General features: G+C 31.5%; 1 protein-coding gene across 2 annotated transcripts; it reads left to right on the top strand.

Moving 5' to 3' along the window:
• Window positions 1-202: 202 nt before the first annotated feature.
• On the top strand, window positions 203-16,208 carry LOC143067584 (uncharacterized). 2 transcript variants are annotated; one of them, XM_076240931.1, is made up of 11 exons: window positions 203-237; window positions 2,311-2,500; window positions 3,317-3,628; window positions 7,245-7,314; window positions 9,299-9,348; window positions 10,590-10,667; window positions 12,187-12,234; window positions 12,754-12,828; window positions 13,015-13,143; window positions 13,686-13,778; window positions 14,826-16,208. In XM_076240931.1, exons 1-11 carry the CDS (start codon window positions 205-207, stop codon window positions 15,275-15,277), a joined length of 1,530 nt encoding a protein of 509 aa, XP_076097046.1. In that variant the 5' UTR covers window positions 203-204; the 3' UTR covers window positions 15,278-16,208. The 2 variants fall into 2 exon arrangements, with proteins under 2 accessions (XP_076097046.1, XP_076097047.1); XM_076240932.1 differs by having other exon boundaries at window positions 13,018-13,143.
• Window positions 16,209-16,823: the final 615 nt, after the last annotated feature.

Raw genomic sequence — 16,823 nt, forward strand, 5'->3', positions numbered from 1 at the left:
GCCGAAAAAAAGCCCAACATTTTTAATAGTCTGGACTTTCACTTTCACAGCCATGTTTCGTCAGAAGGTTGAAGTTAAACATTACAAGTATCAATGTTCATAAAAGAATATAGGGAACACTTGATTAAAATGAAGTGATGAATAATAGTTGTGGGCAAAGTTAAACAAAACATTTAATTATAACTAATTAAAACTATTTTTCAGATGGGTGTTTATTATATTACTTACTATCTTTTGGTGAGTATATACTAAGTATCTACACTATTTAATATTTTCGATAACATGCAAACTTGAAATGCTAGTAAATTATGTCGTACGAAATTATAGTGTTTGTATTTCTGCTTGCCAAAGCATATGAATAACACTATCATCATTCTATTTTAGACAAAAGTTCTGCATTGACTGTAAAAACATTTTTTTTATGCAACTAATATCAGTATTATATCGTTACATTTTTCTTTAAAATTCTGTTAATGACGTTGCGAAAAATTGCATTTCAACGAAAATAGAAGACAATTAAAAACCAATTCTTCAGATAACAATTGAAGATCTTTCCACCTCGATAATAAGAAAGAAATTCAAAAAACGATGTTAGAAAATGTCACTCCTTATTGATGTAATTTGGTACTTCAAGCTGATATAAAAAAAATAAGATTAATAGGTATATGCAGATGACTTAATTGTTTTATAAGAAAGAATGTTTAGCAAAGGTCAACATCTAGAACGTCAAATTGACCTTTGACCTTGACCTCAATATTAAGGTCATAGGTCAGTGATTTCAGTGGAGAAATACCGATTTCAAATACAAAAGGGAAGAAAACTCCTAAAAGGGTTGACAAAAACACTTCAACTTAAAGGGTTGAAGTTGCGCCTTATCGTAAACAGTTATTTGGAAAACACATCATATCATTAACTGTTACGGTTTCTTTTGAATAACGATAACAAGCAAAATTCAAAATTTCGAATATGATATTGACCTTTGATCTTGACCTCAATTTCCGCCAAATGGACCAAGGACTCCATATCAAAAGACTTAAGGCCTCTACGAATTAAAATGTGTGAATTTATCCAACTTATCGCCTATCTTAAATTTTCAAAGGGAAATAACTCCCATAAGATGTCATCCGATCACTCCAGTCAAAATTAACCAAATCATTCTTACGAGTAGACAAACCAGTTGGTGAAAACAGTTTGTTAAAATCTTTTACGGTTTTAGAAATATAGCGATAACAAGAAAAAGGGGACTCGGTCAGATAACTCCAATAAGAATAAGTGGCCGGTCACACCGGGTGAGTTTTGAAACCCCCATCCATTACTGTACAACATCATTGGCCAAAAATCTATTTGATATGTTGTTAAACAAAAAAACATCTCAGACTGCTAAAGAGAAAAAAAATATTATCAGAAGAAAAACAATAGGTCTTTCCACGAAAAGTGGAAAGACCTTATTAGAGAACATTATTCATTCTTTTTAAATAGATGGTATGTCAACATATCAAACTGAAAATCTTATTTCTTTATCAATTGTGATTGGAATTAACAGAACCTGGCTAAAAAAAATACGAGTTAAACGAGGTTTTTGAAGGTTGGTATCCATGTTTAACTTGATTCAAAACAAGGCTATAATGAAAATTTGTAAAATATTTCAAACGAGAAAAACCGACTGCATCTTCCACGTTGAAACAACATATGGAAAACAAACATGGCAGACAGGAACAAAGACAATTTCTGATTTAAAGGCCTCTATCATGGGACAGGCATGTACAGAATGTGGCTGGTTTAAATAATTTTGTGAGGGCTCATTCATCGTAACCTGATAAGTTTTGTAACATCACAACATAAAACAAACTATCAAAGTAAGTAGAAAAACAGGAAAAAAAAATTGTCGAAAGACCAAAAGTACCAGTCTGCAACAACATGAATTTACTAAATTATATTTCAATTTTAACTACAACTACAACTACTCAATTAATAAAGGCAACAGTAGTAAACCGCTGTTCAAAAGTCATAAATTGATTTAGATAAAACAAATCCGGGTTAGTAACAAAAAACACATCAAATATAAGAGGGAAACAACTAAACAACAGAAACACAAAAGTGCAAAGAAAAAATAAAACCCGAACGACAATGTAACACACACAGAAACGAACTATAAGAATAATAGCCATTTTCTTGACTTGGAAAAGGACATTTTAAGAAAACATGCTAAAATGTAATTCATTTACGTAAATTAACACTCGAATAATATTTGTTTTCGTTTTTATTTTGAACAGCTGAATGTATAATTATCTAAGGTCAATAATATTGTAGATATCTACATTATGCTATGAATGTGTTGAAAATTCAAGCGAAAAACATGGCGATTGCATAAATGAAACAGAGATATTACATAGAGCTGGCAAATTCCCCTGCCAATATCCATTACGATACCATTATATATGGAGTCCGTTTCATGGAACTTATGTTGAAAAATGTTTTCTAGTGCATACGATTGAACAAGGTATTTTATGTATCAGTTATAGGATATTTTTACATTGATCTATAATATTATGACTTTTATTATTACCGATGTTTTATAAGCATTTGGTGTCCATGATCTAATTTAGTAAAACATACGCGATAAACGTCCATGAAATGAACGAACATCTTACAACGAACGAGAAAAATAAGCTTTAAACATTTAGATGTGAAAAATAGCATACGCCTTCAAAAGCATAATAAAGTTGTATAGCGCCCTTCGTAGATGAAATGTGAAATTAACGCAAATACCAAAATGATAAAAACAATTTGTAATGAAAATAGCACATTGTAACTTATCATTTACTAATTATTTATTAGTAATTACATGTATTTTGAAAATTAAAACTTTTAATCTTTTTTTAATCAATTTTATCTCCAATCAACTAAAAAAAATATTTTTTAATCCTGAAGATACACGGATAAACTTTTGTTTTGCAGGTAAATATGATATATGTAATCAATGGAAAGCATTTCTACTGTATCCCATCGCATATTGAACGAAACTGTCCAAATGTTTAAATAAGTTTTCATTTCTAGACAAGTATCACTGATGTATGGCATTTTAACAAATGTTTAGTCAACGAATATAATAACCCAAATACGAATACATCACGTTTTCATAATGGTAATAACTATATTATTTGGATTAAGGAAATAGTTTACTGTTTACCTTTGTGAATAAGTACATAAAAAAGGAGAAACTTTTACTATTCAGCAATTAAATTAACATATCTCTCACGCGTTGTTTTTTTTATCTGAAAGGATATGCACAATAACAAACACCTATTTATTTCAGGATATATGACGGTGATTGATCAACTTTCTGGTAATATAAATAATGCCCATTGTTTAGGAGATACATTTCAACCAACGCCATATAAATCTAACACACAGTGTGGATGTGCCTTAATTAAATCAACATGCGACGGTATTGGCCAAGTAATATCTACAAATGGATCGTCAGAGAAAGACAGAACTTGTCGCTGTGATTACCTCAAAGGATACACATACGTGAATATCCCTGCTGATAGATGTAATTGTAAACCAAAAGGAGAGAACTGTACATGTAAATTGGTCGAATGTCCAAACGGATCAAGACTATCCCCTGGTAATATAGTTTTACAAATAAAGACCTTCTAAATATGAATCTTACTGACACAGTAGAACTGTGTGTTTATATTCCATCAAAATAACTTTGATGCAGTTATAACATCTGAAAGCTTTGTAGTTAAGTTTAAAAGTTGTATATAAGACTCAAAATACCAAATCTTTTTTTTAGAAAGAGCGTGCCGTGTGTTCAAATCATCAGTGGTTATGATAGAATTGGAACTAGCGAAACCTAAAACTAATTCCTCAAGATGTGCATATATTGTTTGTTAAAACTTGAATCTTATATTCTATTAATGAATTGAAAATCCTTAAAAAAAACTCAAACAAGTGAGAATAGTATTATGATAATGGAATTTCACAAAATTGATTTTGTTAGAGAAAATACATTTATAATAGGAGATGCTTGCATCAACCATTACCTAGATATAAGAAGATGTGGTATAAGTGTCAATGAAACAACTCTCCATCCAAGTCAAAACTAGTAAAAGTAAACCATTATAGGTCAAAGAACGGTCTTAAACATGGAGCCTTGGCTCACACCGAACAGTAAGCTGTAAAGGGCCCTCAAATTTACTTGTATTAAACCATTTAAACAGGAAAACCATCAGTCTAATCTATATAGAAAACGAGAAACACTTATGAATCACATCAACTCAAAAACGACAACTACTGAACACTGGATTCCTGTCTTAGGACAGGTGAAAAAAATATGCAGCGGGTTTTAGCGTTTTAATAGGTACCAACTTTCACCTTTATCTGAAACAATAGTGTTACATCACAAGATAGAATGTTTATAAAGTTAACTTTTGAAACATGTATTACTGTTTGAAGTGAATCAACTAATATTTGGTGTTTTGACAGATTATTAGTGTTATGTTATTTAGTGTTAAAGGGACATTCTATTTTAAAAAATCATGTTTACCGATTTGACTAAAATTTTCATATTTGATTTACAACATACTAAAACATATGGAAACTACCATTAGTATGAAATAAACAGCAAACAATACCTGCTCTCGATAATATTTATCAGAATTTCATGTTTATTTTAGTCAATACGCCATTGAAATAACTTTCAAAATGACGTCAGACGACTGACCACGGTAACATAGCCCGATATAGACATAAAATAAATTTAATTAGATAGCGACCTATAGCAATTGGATGAGTCTATGTTTGTTTGATTTCATGTTAAAGGTAAAAAAGAATAGTTTTTCTTGGATAAGAGAGATTTTTTTGCGAATCTTATAAATCACCTAAATGGTTCACCTTTGTTTTACTTTCAACGTTGACATTTTTTGTCTTGTTATTCATGGCTGAACACGACTGAAACCTGCGTAAACAAATACTAGATTATGGCTTATATTGAAGATTAAATAAATACCGAGTTCGAATTACTGTTTGTTTATTATGACAAATTGAACCAATTTGGCTTCTGAAAGCGAACGATTACTTCATAATTTCTTTTTTGCTGATGATTGAACCAAACTAAATCATATTCTATTTTTTTCATATCCCGTAGCCAATGCCCCTTTAAAAATGCAATACAAAAGAAACAAACATATTATACTCCAATAAGATGCTTTGAATTACATAAGCATACTTTCCAAAAGTCTAAGTGGGATGAAAGTTACCTGAGGGACAGTCACACTCATAAATTTAAAATAAACTGACAACGCCATAGTTAAAAAAAAAAGACAAACAGACAAACAATATTACACATGACACAACCTAGAAAACTAAAGAATAAGCAACATGAACCCCACTAAAATCTAGGGTTGAATTCTGGTGCTCCGGAAGGGTAGACAGATCCTGCTCCAAATGTGACACTCGCCGTGTTGCTCATGTTATAACAAATCCGGTAAATAGCCTAATTCGGTAGGTCACATTCATGAAAGGGAAGGGGTTGTAGTTATATCATTTGTGAAACGGTTATTCCATAACGGTCAACCAACTCGTAATGACGTCCGTTAAATTTACGAAGGAATGATTTCAACTTCACCATTGGAACTCTTGGTTTATAAGCATCATTGTGAGCAGCAACTCTCCATAAAAAAAATCATTATAGGATATGAAAGCACGGGAATATCGTATCAATTGGGAGATATATACCCCGTATGCAGGTGCTGGAATGTTGCTATTTAGAAATGGAAAGTTCATAATTGAAATGCTTAAATCATCTCTTTTGTCGTAAAGTTTTGTTTCAACCGACCCTCATTGTCAATTCTAGATGTAAGTCAAATTATGAGGCCGACTTAACTGTATCTGTTGTATCCTTTATCTCTAGTTCGATGGGATAGATCCGTTCAATATAGTCATCAAATTTTGAATTATCTAGTGAAAGAACATCATCTACATAGCGGAAAGTAGAGTTGAAGGATAAAGCTAACTTTTTATCTTTCTGCCTAAGAAGTTCCTGTGTGAAGTTAGCCTCATAATAATAAAGAAACAAGTCCGCAAAAAAGAGGGGCACCAACCTTTTTAATGCTTATGGATCGTCTAAATCTACATCTATGCACCTAATGTAGTCAAAAGTACCGTATGCCATTTATAGAACACAATGAAAATAACTTAAAATGAAATTGATAAAAAAAAACTTAACATTGGGCTTTGTGACGTACTTACAGGGATTTCGTGTCATGAATTTACGTTCTATATCTCATATTTGCATTACAAGGAACATTTATAATCCAAGGAAAGGACTCAAATGTTTAGGAAGAGAGTTCGCGTAGCAGAAAGGCAGTCCTGTAAGATAATACTCTCCTTCAATAGTTACGCAAAGTGATAGTTAAGAAATAATACGTGGGGGCTTGGATATATCGTGATTTCTCCACGGGTTTGCCCTTTATGCAACATATTTTGCCCTGACCGATAGCGAGGGTAAATGCGATATGTTCAAGCCTCATGAATTATTTCGATTCTTATAGGACAAATACGGCAATTCTTTTGGATCGAAGCACTCTAGGAGGAGGCAAATATTTGCCGTTCCCATACATAAACGCACTATAAAGTTGGCGTAAAAGAAAGGAGCAAACTGAACTAGTGACATGCTTAAACTATTAACAATAACGTTTTAGATAGTTTTGAATCAATTTAAATGATAGTTTTCTTATATGTCTTAAATGTTTAAAACAATATGGCTTATAACACAACTAAGCATCGTTTGTTAACGTTGTCTTGTTGGTGATTTTCGGTTTTACAAGCGTATATTTTCCCGTTAAATGTTTGTATTCTTACTTCCTCGTTCTTTGACGTCGGGAAACTTTGTCATAAGAGAAACATATGACGTGGCAGTACGATCGGAACAGACAAGGATATATGTTCATATTTTACCACGGGTTTGTACTCAAAGCGTTTGAATGACGTCATGTTAGAATACTTATTAGACTACACATCTGGGGTTTGCACCTGCCTAGAATTGTCAAATGTAATTTTTATAAAACAGATATATCTGAAAAAATTTGGATAACTATTTTTACAAGGGTAGTCATATAAAAAGGAAACGGAAATTGCAAAAACGGAACACAAGGTGATGTGAAGTTATTGTCAGTGTGACTATAACAGAGAAAAAAAGAAAAATTAAACAAACGTAACAAAAAAAAATCTTTTTGTAGACTACGTGTGTATTGAAAATGCCAGATACCTGAATACCAATTATAGTTGCCATTTTCTTAATGAAAACAGGTGAGCATGTATTCAAATCAAATTTCAACGTTAATATTTTAAATTGCGTAAAGGCTGAATGTTTAAGCCAAAGAATGCGTCCAATTGTCGCCTATTAACGCAAATTATAAAGTAATAATTTACAAAGAAAAATAAAAGAACACTTTAACATGAAGTTAAGATGATAAATAACGTTAGTAACTAGAATAAGTAATAAAATTGAGAATGGAAATGTGGAATGTGTCAAAGAGACAACAACCCGACCATAGAGCAGACAACAGCAGAAAGTAAGTAAGTAAGTTCTATTTAGAGTCGGTCAATCTATACTTTATGTCCATCGGATAGGGACGTTTAACCCTAGGTCACGTTTTCAGAGAGGACCACGCTCTTTGCACGTTAACGAATATTTTCAACAAGCTCATTTTGAGTGGTCCATATGTGACCAGTTGTTTGGCAAAATCACTTCATACTGGTTTTGACTTCAATATATTTTTTCTGTGGTTTATAATTTTACGTTTTTGTAATTTGGTTTCAATGGTCTATCTTCTGTCTTAAATCTGTTTGTAGTCATACTTGGATGAGTTGAGCCTTTTTCAATAACCGTTTTATAGTGTGTCCTTTTATGTCGTATTGCTACACTACTATCTCAGGTAAAGGTTTTCTCCAGATAAAACTTTCGAGCCTGCTGCATTTGTTTGCCGTAAAAACTGATGTTTAGTAGTTGTTGTTTGTTGATGTGGTTCATAAGTGTTTCTTGTTTTTTCTATAGATTAGACCGTTGGTGTTTTCCGTTTGAATGGTTTTACACTTATCATTTTTGGGGCCCTTTATAGCTTGCTGTTAGGTGTGAGAACAGGCTCCGTGTTGAAGACCGTACTTTAACTTATGATGGTTTATTTTTAAAAATAGTGACTTGGAAGGAGAGTTGTCTCTTGGAAGGAGGGTTGTCTCATTGGCACTCATACTACATCTTCTTATGTCTATTTAAGAGAATAATGTATTATTTGTGAAGTTGACAACGGAATAATATTCAACAAGTTCTTGATATCTTCCAATATACTTTTTTTTAAAAGCACGAGACGTTCCATTACTTAACTCTGGTTTATTCACTGTCTTCTGGTGATATTTTATAAAGTCTGAGTAGCATCTGGAAGCTTTTGAATACTGAATGAATATGTGTAAATAAAATTCCAATATACTGGTGAAGTTGGTGAAGTGCTAATAAGGTAGGGAAATTGATGATTTCAAAATTTAAATCGTCTAGATGGCCATAGATTCTGGTCCCGATTATGTCAAATTAAAGGTATAAGTCATAAAATTAGGCAGAGAAATCCGTGTCTGTTATTTCATATTTTTCTTAGTTTCTAGTTTTCGGGTATATATTAATGGAACCCAATCTGAAAACTTTGGATTGTTGATGGAAACATCATCATCAATATATCTGAATGTGAAATTAAATTATCTCGCTTCTTTGAAATTCTGTCTGCAGGAACTCCGACTCATATGAAAAAGGGAAGAAGTAGGCAAGATGAGGCGCACAATAAAGATAATGTTTGTCTTCTGTTCATGATTTCTGCCAACCCTTTCGGAGCACAAAAATTCTACTATTTTTGGGGGTTCAAGTTTCTCATTCTTGAATTTTCTATGTTATCTTTTGTAGACTGTTGTTTGTCTTTTCGTCGTTTTTAGTTTTTTCCTATTGGTTTGCATCGAATCATGTAGTGATTTAAAGTGTATATCGTTTCTGTGGATTATGGATCACATTTCGCCCTACATATTTCGAAAAGCTTTATCGTTTACAATATTGAGATCTTAGGTTATAACGTGGCCGACCAAATAAAATATGTTTAGGGAATCTGCACATTATGAATCAGGAACATTACTTCATAAGTTACTGTAACTAAAGCATTTGAATAATTTGAATAATGAACAAACTTTGCATATAATGTTTAGATTTATGACCAAAAAAAATGATTTTTTCAGTTCTTTTTTCTTCTATTTTTAGAATTAGTAAAGTAAATGGATCGATACCAAAAGATGAAACAATATCAGAAGGTAAAAATTTATTTCAATGTTTAACACTATTTCTTTTGTACATTATTACGTATATTTATATATTGCAAGTCAACATACTGTTACAGATGAGGTATGTTTAGAACCATTATCTCTTAAGCGAAATTTCAACAATAATAATAATTCTTTTACAAGTAGACTTTTAACAAGTATGCGAACTATATAGATAAATGATTTTAATGTATTTTTTATGTAACAATCTTTTTCCTTGGCTAAAAGTTATCGTCAAATCAACAGTTGACCAGTCGTAACTATGGAGGAACAAGACAGTTTGAATTCTTTTGGATCAACAAATGTCAATTACTACAGCATTATCGTAAATAAAACATCATCTACCCAATAATCGCCGTTTTGATGTGATTGTATCCACATTTTAATCGTTGAAGTAACGAAATTATCTTTAGTTTGTATGTTTTCATTTGTATACATGTAACGTCATGTTTAGCATGATGTCTATGCGCCAAAATCATTTATGAAGTTTCACGGAATTTTATTTTATTTCAAATTTATACAGTTTTCAAAATTCTAACATATTGTTTCATTTTGAACTCATAGTTTATGGCAAAACAAGAATAGAGCTCATGATCTCAACCCAAACATATGTGCTTCTTCTTTGCTTATTCGTCCTGTAAACATTATTGAACACAAATAAAATTAGAAACGATGCTGAGGACATATTGGTATTTTGAAAAGATGTTAAGCATATAATGGTTTAGTTTTGAACTGGATTATTAAAAGATCCTTAACCATAATTTTATTTCAACCAAATTATTCAATTCAGCAATATAGCTAGCTGATAGATCATTGATTTCCGTCGCTCGATTTGTACATGTTACTTAACAAACAAATACAGAAAGTCATCAAACTAAATTAATCACAATTGAAGAATTCCTGACTTGGTACAGGCATTCCACGGAAAACAGTTGGCTTAACCTGGTCTAAGAGAATAGAGGAGAACAATACTAGAGAGTCATTCAATCTCGAAACTCGAAGATAAACTGAAAATGCCATGGCCACAATAGTTGGTGTAATAAAATTAAGAATGGAAATGGGGAATCTTTCAAAGAGACAGCAACCCGACTAAAGAGCAGATACTAGCCGAAGGCCTCTAATTGGTCTTAGTATGAAAGTTTTTTATGACTGTTTTGCGGTGTTACTTTTTCATAGTTACAATACAGCACCAACACAGTTTGTTTTTGAGAGAAATGATTATTTTTTTACAGACAGAGAAAACTCTGTAACAGGCATTGCAGTTCCCATATTTACAATATGCATTCTTTTGAACAGCGTTGTTAGTTTTTGTAAGTAACTACAGTCTGTCAACTGTCTTTTTTTAACTTATCGTTACTATTCAAAATAACGGCACATGTTCCGAATATTATCGATTACAGACTAACTATGTTTAGAAGTGTAAGTAACCTGGCAATGAAAAAATTAGAATATATATCTTTTTAATTCATAAAAAAAACTGAATTTCAAAATGCAGATCAATACAGATCGTATAATCACCAGCACAAATGACGAACCACTTCTCATATTCATAGAATAACTAATCGAAGAATTTAAAAAGAGAAAAGTCTGCAATTAGCGACTGAACAACACAATAATTCACAATTGGCGTATCACAAGAGTTAATTATCAGTGTATTTCGATCACAAGTCGAAAATTTTCGATATTTAAATTCTTTGATTAGTTATATTTCTTATTACATTGGCAAATGGGTTTTTTACGATATAAAAATAGACATGTAAGTCACTATATCTTTTTCTACGCATTCACAATTTGTTTTGATCTTACGTCATTAACAACGTCTTGACAACGTCTATTGTTGTATGACTTCAGAGAAGTGAAATAACCGAGTTTATTTCACTTGTGAAATTATCGCTTTATTTCACTGGGAAATCAATGTAATTTACACACCCGTTATCAGGGGGTACGAGGGGTTCGTACGATCCCCAGCCCCCTTCTTTCTTGACAGTTTGTTAGCACTGTTAAAGTCTATCTGTTTGAATTGTAATTGTTAACGTTGAATATGATTGCTTCACGAGTCCATGCCCCCCCCCCCCCCCCAAACCCCCTTTTTAGAAATTCCTGGCTACGGACTTGATTCATTGCTACCAATGTAATAATATATATCTATACATTTTTTTTTTCATATAACCCCAAATATTTGTACAACAATGTTAAAACCTATGTTTGTTTTTCCGTGGTCAGAATTCAATCTCATGATATTGGGATATCGAGACAACATCGCCCGCACAGTGTCAAGTGGTCTAGATCACTCGGCCATCTAGTCTGAACAAAATTCTGCTTTCATGGCCTAGTGTTACCTTTCATCGTTAGTCAAATGTAGAGCTGTAACACAGTACATGATACATTAGGCATGAAGGAGGAAGTAGAGATGTAGTCACAAAACTAATTATTTGACGAGTTCGTCTAATCAAATAACAACTATACGACAGAATCATCTATTGGATCACCAATGAAAGTGAACACACATATTATAATCATAATAACTTTAAATATCTACATATATGTTAATAACATTATATCATGGAATATAGATTCCATTAACAAAAATATAAAATTGTGGTTTGATCAGATGGGAAAACAGAAATACTGCAAATGTTATCCTATATAGCATTAAATTAAAATAAATGTGGATTTTAAATGGCAGAGATATAAAATGTAGAATAATGATAATATGATTTTTAGTTATTGTTCTTAATGAAACTGTTATTAAAACCCACTACACGATCATTATAGTAACGAAGTAATCAATGCGTTTATTTTACATGTAATTCTTGGTTCATTGGATAGCTTTCGGAACCTTTTTTGGTGTAAACAAATGGTTTACTAAGATCAAAAGTAAGTTAATTGATGGCATGATTTTGTTTCTGAATGTTACAAATATAGTATAATGAACTAAAATGCATTAGCCAATACATAAATAAATAAATACAAATGCATAAGTTAGAGAGAGGAGAAAGATACCTGAGGGACAGTCAAACTCAAAATTCGAAAATAAACTGACAACGCCATGGCTAAAAAATGAAAAAGACAAATAGTACACATGACACAATAGAGAAAACTAAAGATTAGCAACATGAACCCCACCAAAAACTAGGGGTGTTACTATAGGCAGTATAACTTGTTACACATGCGTCCGGTATGTTTACAATGAAGCAAATTCAAAGGAGTTTAGATATATATGTTTGAAAAGTCTTTTAACTATTTTAATCATTAAACAAAACAAAAATAAGACCGTCTACTAGGAATATACGCAAAAAAAAAAAATTTTAACTTCAGAATAATTGTGCAAAATTAAAATGTATTTCTACATTGATTGTGTTTTTGTGTATTATTTTATTATTTTTTCTAACTAAGATGTAACAATCAAATGCTGTTGTCCTAGAAAAATCATCGGAACAACCCAATCGAAAATATGCAAAGACGAAGAAAGTAAGTAAAGCAATCTTACATTTGATTTTATAAATATATATTTTTTCTTTTAATGTGGTGACATATAATATTTTCAACATAAGTATTGCAGTTATGATGAGATTTAATAGTATCTTCTGATGATGTGAAAATAGCAGAATTGACAGAATAGTTTGTCAATAAATGTTTCTTTTGTTTTTTATATAGCAGGACAACTATTGCCAGTTGAAAATAACCCGAGCCTAGAACAAAACAACGTTAAACGCACGTCAAGCAATTTGGAAGATGTAACAGAAAAGAAAACTGAAGTAAACACAAGAATGAGAAAAGAATGCGGTATATTATTTTTTATTGGTTCATAACATTTCAGGTTAATCAATTACTTGCTCTGTTTCGCAGAAACTTCAGGATAAATGATTTTCAAATTTTAAATTATATCTTAGAATATCGTTCTGTCTATATTTATGATTTAGCATAATAGAATGGTACGCTTCTGGTACAGGTTATAACGTCTTCACAGTTAATATATAGGGCCTGAACTGATTGATTTCAAATTTGAATTATTATTTTATTGATTTATAGTTTGTAATTCGAATTCGAATTGTTATAGCTGTCAGTCATGACGGGACCTTTTTACGCTTAATATACACTTTCCGTTTTACTCGTTGCTGAATGCCTTGCTGTAACCAATAGAAGCTTACATCCACATCCTTATAATCTTCTTGCTCGTTTAAAGTCATACTACATCTCCTTATATTAATAAGTATCAAATAAATGGAAGTAATTTCGTGAGATAATATATATAAACTTTTTATTAAAGGTAATAACAGGAAAATTATAAAGAGATATAATTAAAAAAAAAAAAATTCAAATTTTAGATGAACAGTCCAAGACGAACATGCAACGTATTAATTCATTGCCATCAAGGAAGGATGCAGCTGTTGATGTACAGGTTGACCCAACCTACCAAGGTAAACACTTAACTCATGAGATAGATACAAATAAAAATACTGCACAGAGTGGACGTGACCTGTTACTGGTATATCAAAACAACAAAAAGACATTAAGTACAGATCTGAGAGTCCTCGATGTTACTACCAGCTAGTTCAACGACACTGGAAACTAATAAAAAAAAGTCATGAAGTTCGCGTTTATATATTGTTTATATTTGGATATTTTGTCATGTCGGTCCCTTTTATACCCCACCTCAAGGTATTAGTGAAAGCCGTGCGGTGATCTATAGTTGCTATAATACACGTTATTTTGACTGTCTGAAGTGAATATGTTAAATTTGTAATTACACCACATCTCATAATTTTAAATAAAACAGGGAAGATACCTAGGAACATGTAAAAACTCAAAAGTCGTAGAAAAACGAACAACGCGAAAGACAATTATCTTTTTTAATAAATTATTGAAATGATGACCTTTTAAGAAGTGTTTTCAAAAATACATGTTTCTGTTAGTAAAAAGCTTTTACTAGATAGTTATAACTACTGCATGTGAAAAAAATTGTTTAATAATTGAAAAGCTATAGTTATAGTTCCTCAACATACCATTCGATAATATGAAGCAAAAATTTTAATTTTATTAAGAGAACAAACATGAGCTGAATACAGTAAAGATAAGACATTGGAAAAAAGTATTTGCCGAAGAAGAATCGTCTTCCTGGTTAAAACCGTCAACACGAACGCTCATAGCAAACATGGATTACTAAATCTGTTACAAAACAAATGAATATCAAAGAAGAATATTCGTAAATAACAAGCTACGGCGGTATGTGTGACAAATGTCACGGGTAAAATGCAAGTCAAAATATTAAGATAAACGCTATAATCATGGGTCATTGAATTTGTCATCATTTATCACCGAAAAATCATGCAAATACATTATAAATATTCGTTGATCTTTGGTCAATAACGATTTTCCCTCGATGTCGCCTTTTATTCAATTATTGGTTTATAAATACATGAAAGAATATTCTCTAGGTATACTCATGTTATTATTCTATTTTAAAGACGATGCAAAAGTGAATATGCCTGAGGAACTTGATATAGTTGTAATAAATCTTCATGGTGACATGTTTGCTGCAGAACAGTATCTAACTCATCTAAATCAATTATGTGGAAATAAAAATATTCATATTGAACTACTGCATAACGCTATGAACTCCGGGATGTCTTTCGAAGAAGTTTTGAGTTCCTGTCGACATATTTTCATTTTTTTGTCAAACGAGTTTAAAATGGGGAAATTTAAGGATGAAAAATACTTCAAACATTTGGAAAAGAAATTCTTTGGGGAGTCTTTTAACATTGAACGTATAAAGGTTGTGTATTCCAATTTAAGACAACAAATTCCGGAGGAGTTGGCTGTATTGAATACAATTCCTTATACTCCTGAGAGCATAAAAACTGCTACTTATATCGCAAGAATGCGAAATTATTTCTCAGAATTTAAAAGAAAATCATGATTATGCCATTTATGGAGAAAAAAGTGTATGTGTTTTGAAGCTGCTTTACTTACGAATATGTATATGTTATAGCAAAATTGTGATCGCTAAATCCTTATTCTTAAACAAAAAAAACATTGTACTGTTTAACCCTATTTATTCTGGCCGATTTGTCTCATCACATTTATATACTCAACTAAAATTACTAAACAAATTCGGTTGTTGTGCACGTTTCCGTATACGTGTATTGCATTTACCCAACAATAGGTACGGTTAATAGAGCATGAGCAGATTGTCGGAGTTCACACGTGTTCACGAATGGTTTTTAATGTTTCGAAACCTTCAGTTTTCAATGTTTTGCTGTTACTTGTCTGTTCGTTTATATCATCTATCTGTAATAGTGTTTACTGCCCTTTCCTCACTTACGTCAGTGTTGCTGGAGTTTATTAACTCGGTTTTGAATATTTATCAATGTTCCTCGAATCACTAAATAGCTAGTGTCTGTCTTAAGAATTGAAAAAAATATTCGAAATTGAGAGATGTATCTGCCTCTCATGTCTATCTCTTTTTTTATTTTACGTCCAAGTAGTATCTGCCTTAAGCCTAGATCTTAAATACTTGTTGGGGATTCGGCCTCTTTTTTTTTTTTTTTTTGTCTTTTTGCTTCAACAGCTCTTTTATGTTTGTAATAGGTTTTGAATATTACCGCCTCCTACACATAGGAAATTCAACCAATGGCTTCACGTTAATTTGTTATAACGAAAAATTAATCTAAAACTGATAAATGTTTTAATGAAAACATAGGTAGTATACCAGCAAAACTGACGTGAAATATTTTAGTTATCTATTTAACTCATCGTTTACATGAACATTTTTTCTGAATTTGTGGTGTGGTAAATTACATCAAAGCGTTGATGGTCAATGTGTAATCAGTGTAATGAGCTTTTATTTTCATTAAAAATTAATCTAAAACTGATAAATGTTTTAATGAAAACATAGGTAGTATACCAGCAAAACTGACGTGAAATATTTTAGTTATCTATTTAACTCATCGTTTACATGAACATTTTTTCTGAATTTGTGGTGTGGTAAATTACATCAAAGCGTTGATGGTCAATGTGTAATCAGTGTAATGAGCTTTTATTTTCATTAATGTGACAGTTTATACGGTACATGGAATGCCCATTAGAGTTGTAGTTACATTGACAAACTATCAAAATATTCTAAGTGCATGAGGCAGTGTTAAATCTTAATTAAAACAGATGTTTTAATAGCACGATCTTGTAACAATATTCACAAACGCAATACAGACGATAACGCTATCTCGATATAAAATCTATATTATCGATAATATGTTTTAAAAAAGTAGGCTTACAAAATACATTCATTTCAATATGGTATTCAAAGCGCTACTGATTCATTAATTATCATTTCTGTAAATAATTTTTAAATCTTGATTTTCATGTATAGTATTTTTTTATGCCTAGGTTTAGTTTTATGTTGAGTATCATTTTTTGTACCACGAATGTTTGAATAAGCTAGTTCAATCGCTTTTGATCAAATGTTC

This window comes from Mytilus galloprovincialis, chromosome 3 (assembly GCF_965363235.1).
Source record: "Mytilus galloprovincialis chromosome 3, xbMytGall1.hap1.1, whole genome shotgun sequence".
In the NCBI taxonomy this organism is placed as follows: Eukaryota; Metazoa; Mollusca; class Bivalvia; order Mytilida; family Mytilidae; genus Mytilus; species Mytilus galloprovincialis.

Bases quoted from the DNA above. Each gene is read 5' to 3' on its own strand.
- LOC143067584 (XM_076240931.1), top strand. From the start codon at position 205: ATGGGTGTTTATTATATTACTTACTATCTTTTG. The intron at 2,501-3,316 runs GTATTTTATGTA...TATTTATTTCAG, and splicing joins AGTGCATACGATTGAACAAG to GATATATGACGGTGATTGAT. The intron at 3,629-7,244 runs GTAATATAGTTT...ATCTTTTTGTAG, and splicing joins CGGATCAAGACTATCCCCTG to ACTACGTGTGTATTGAAAAT.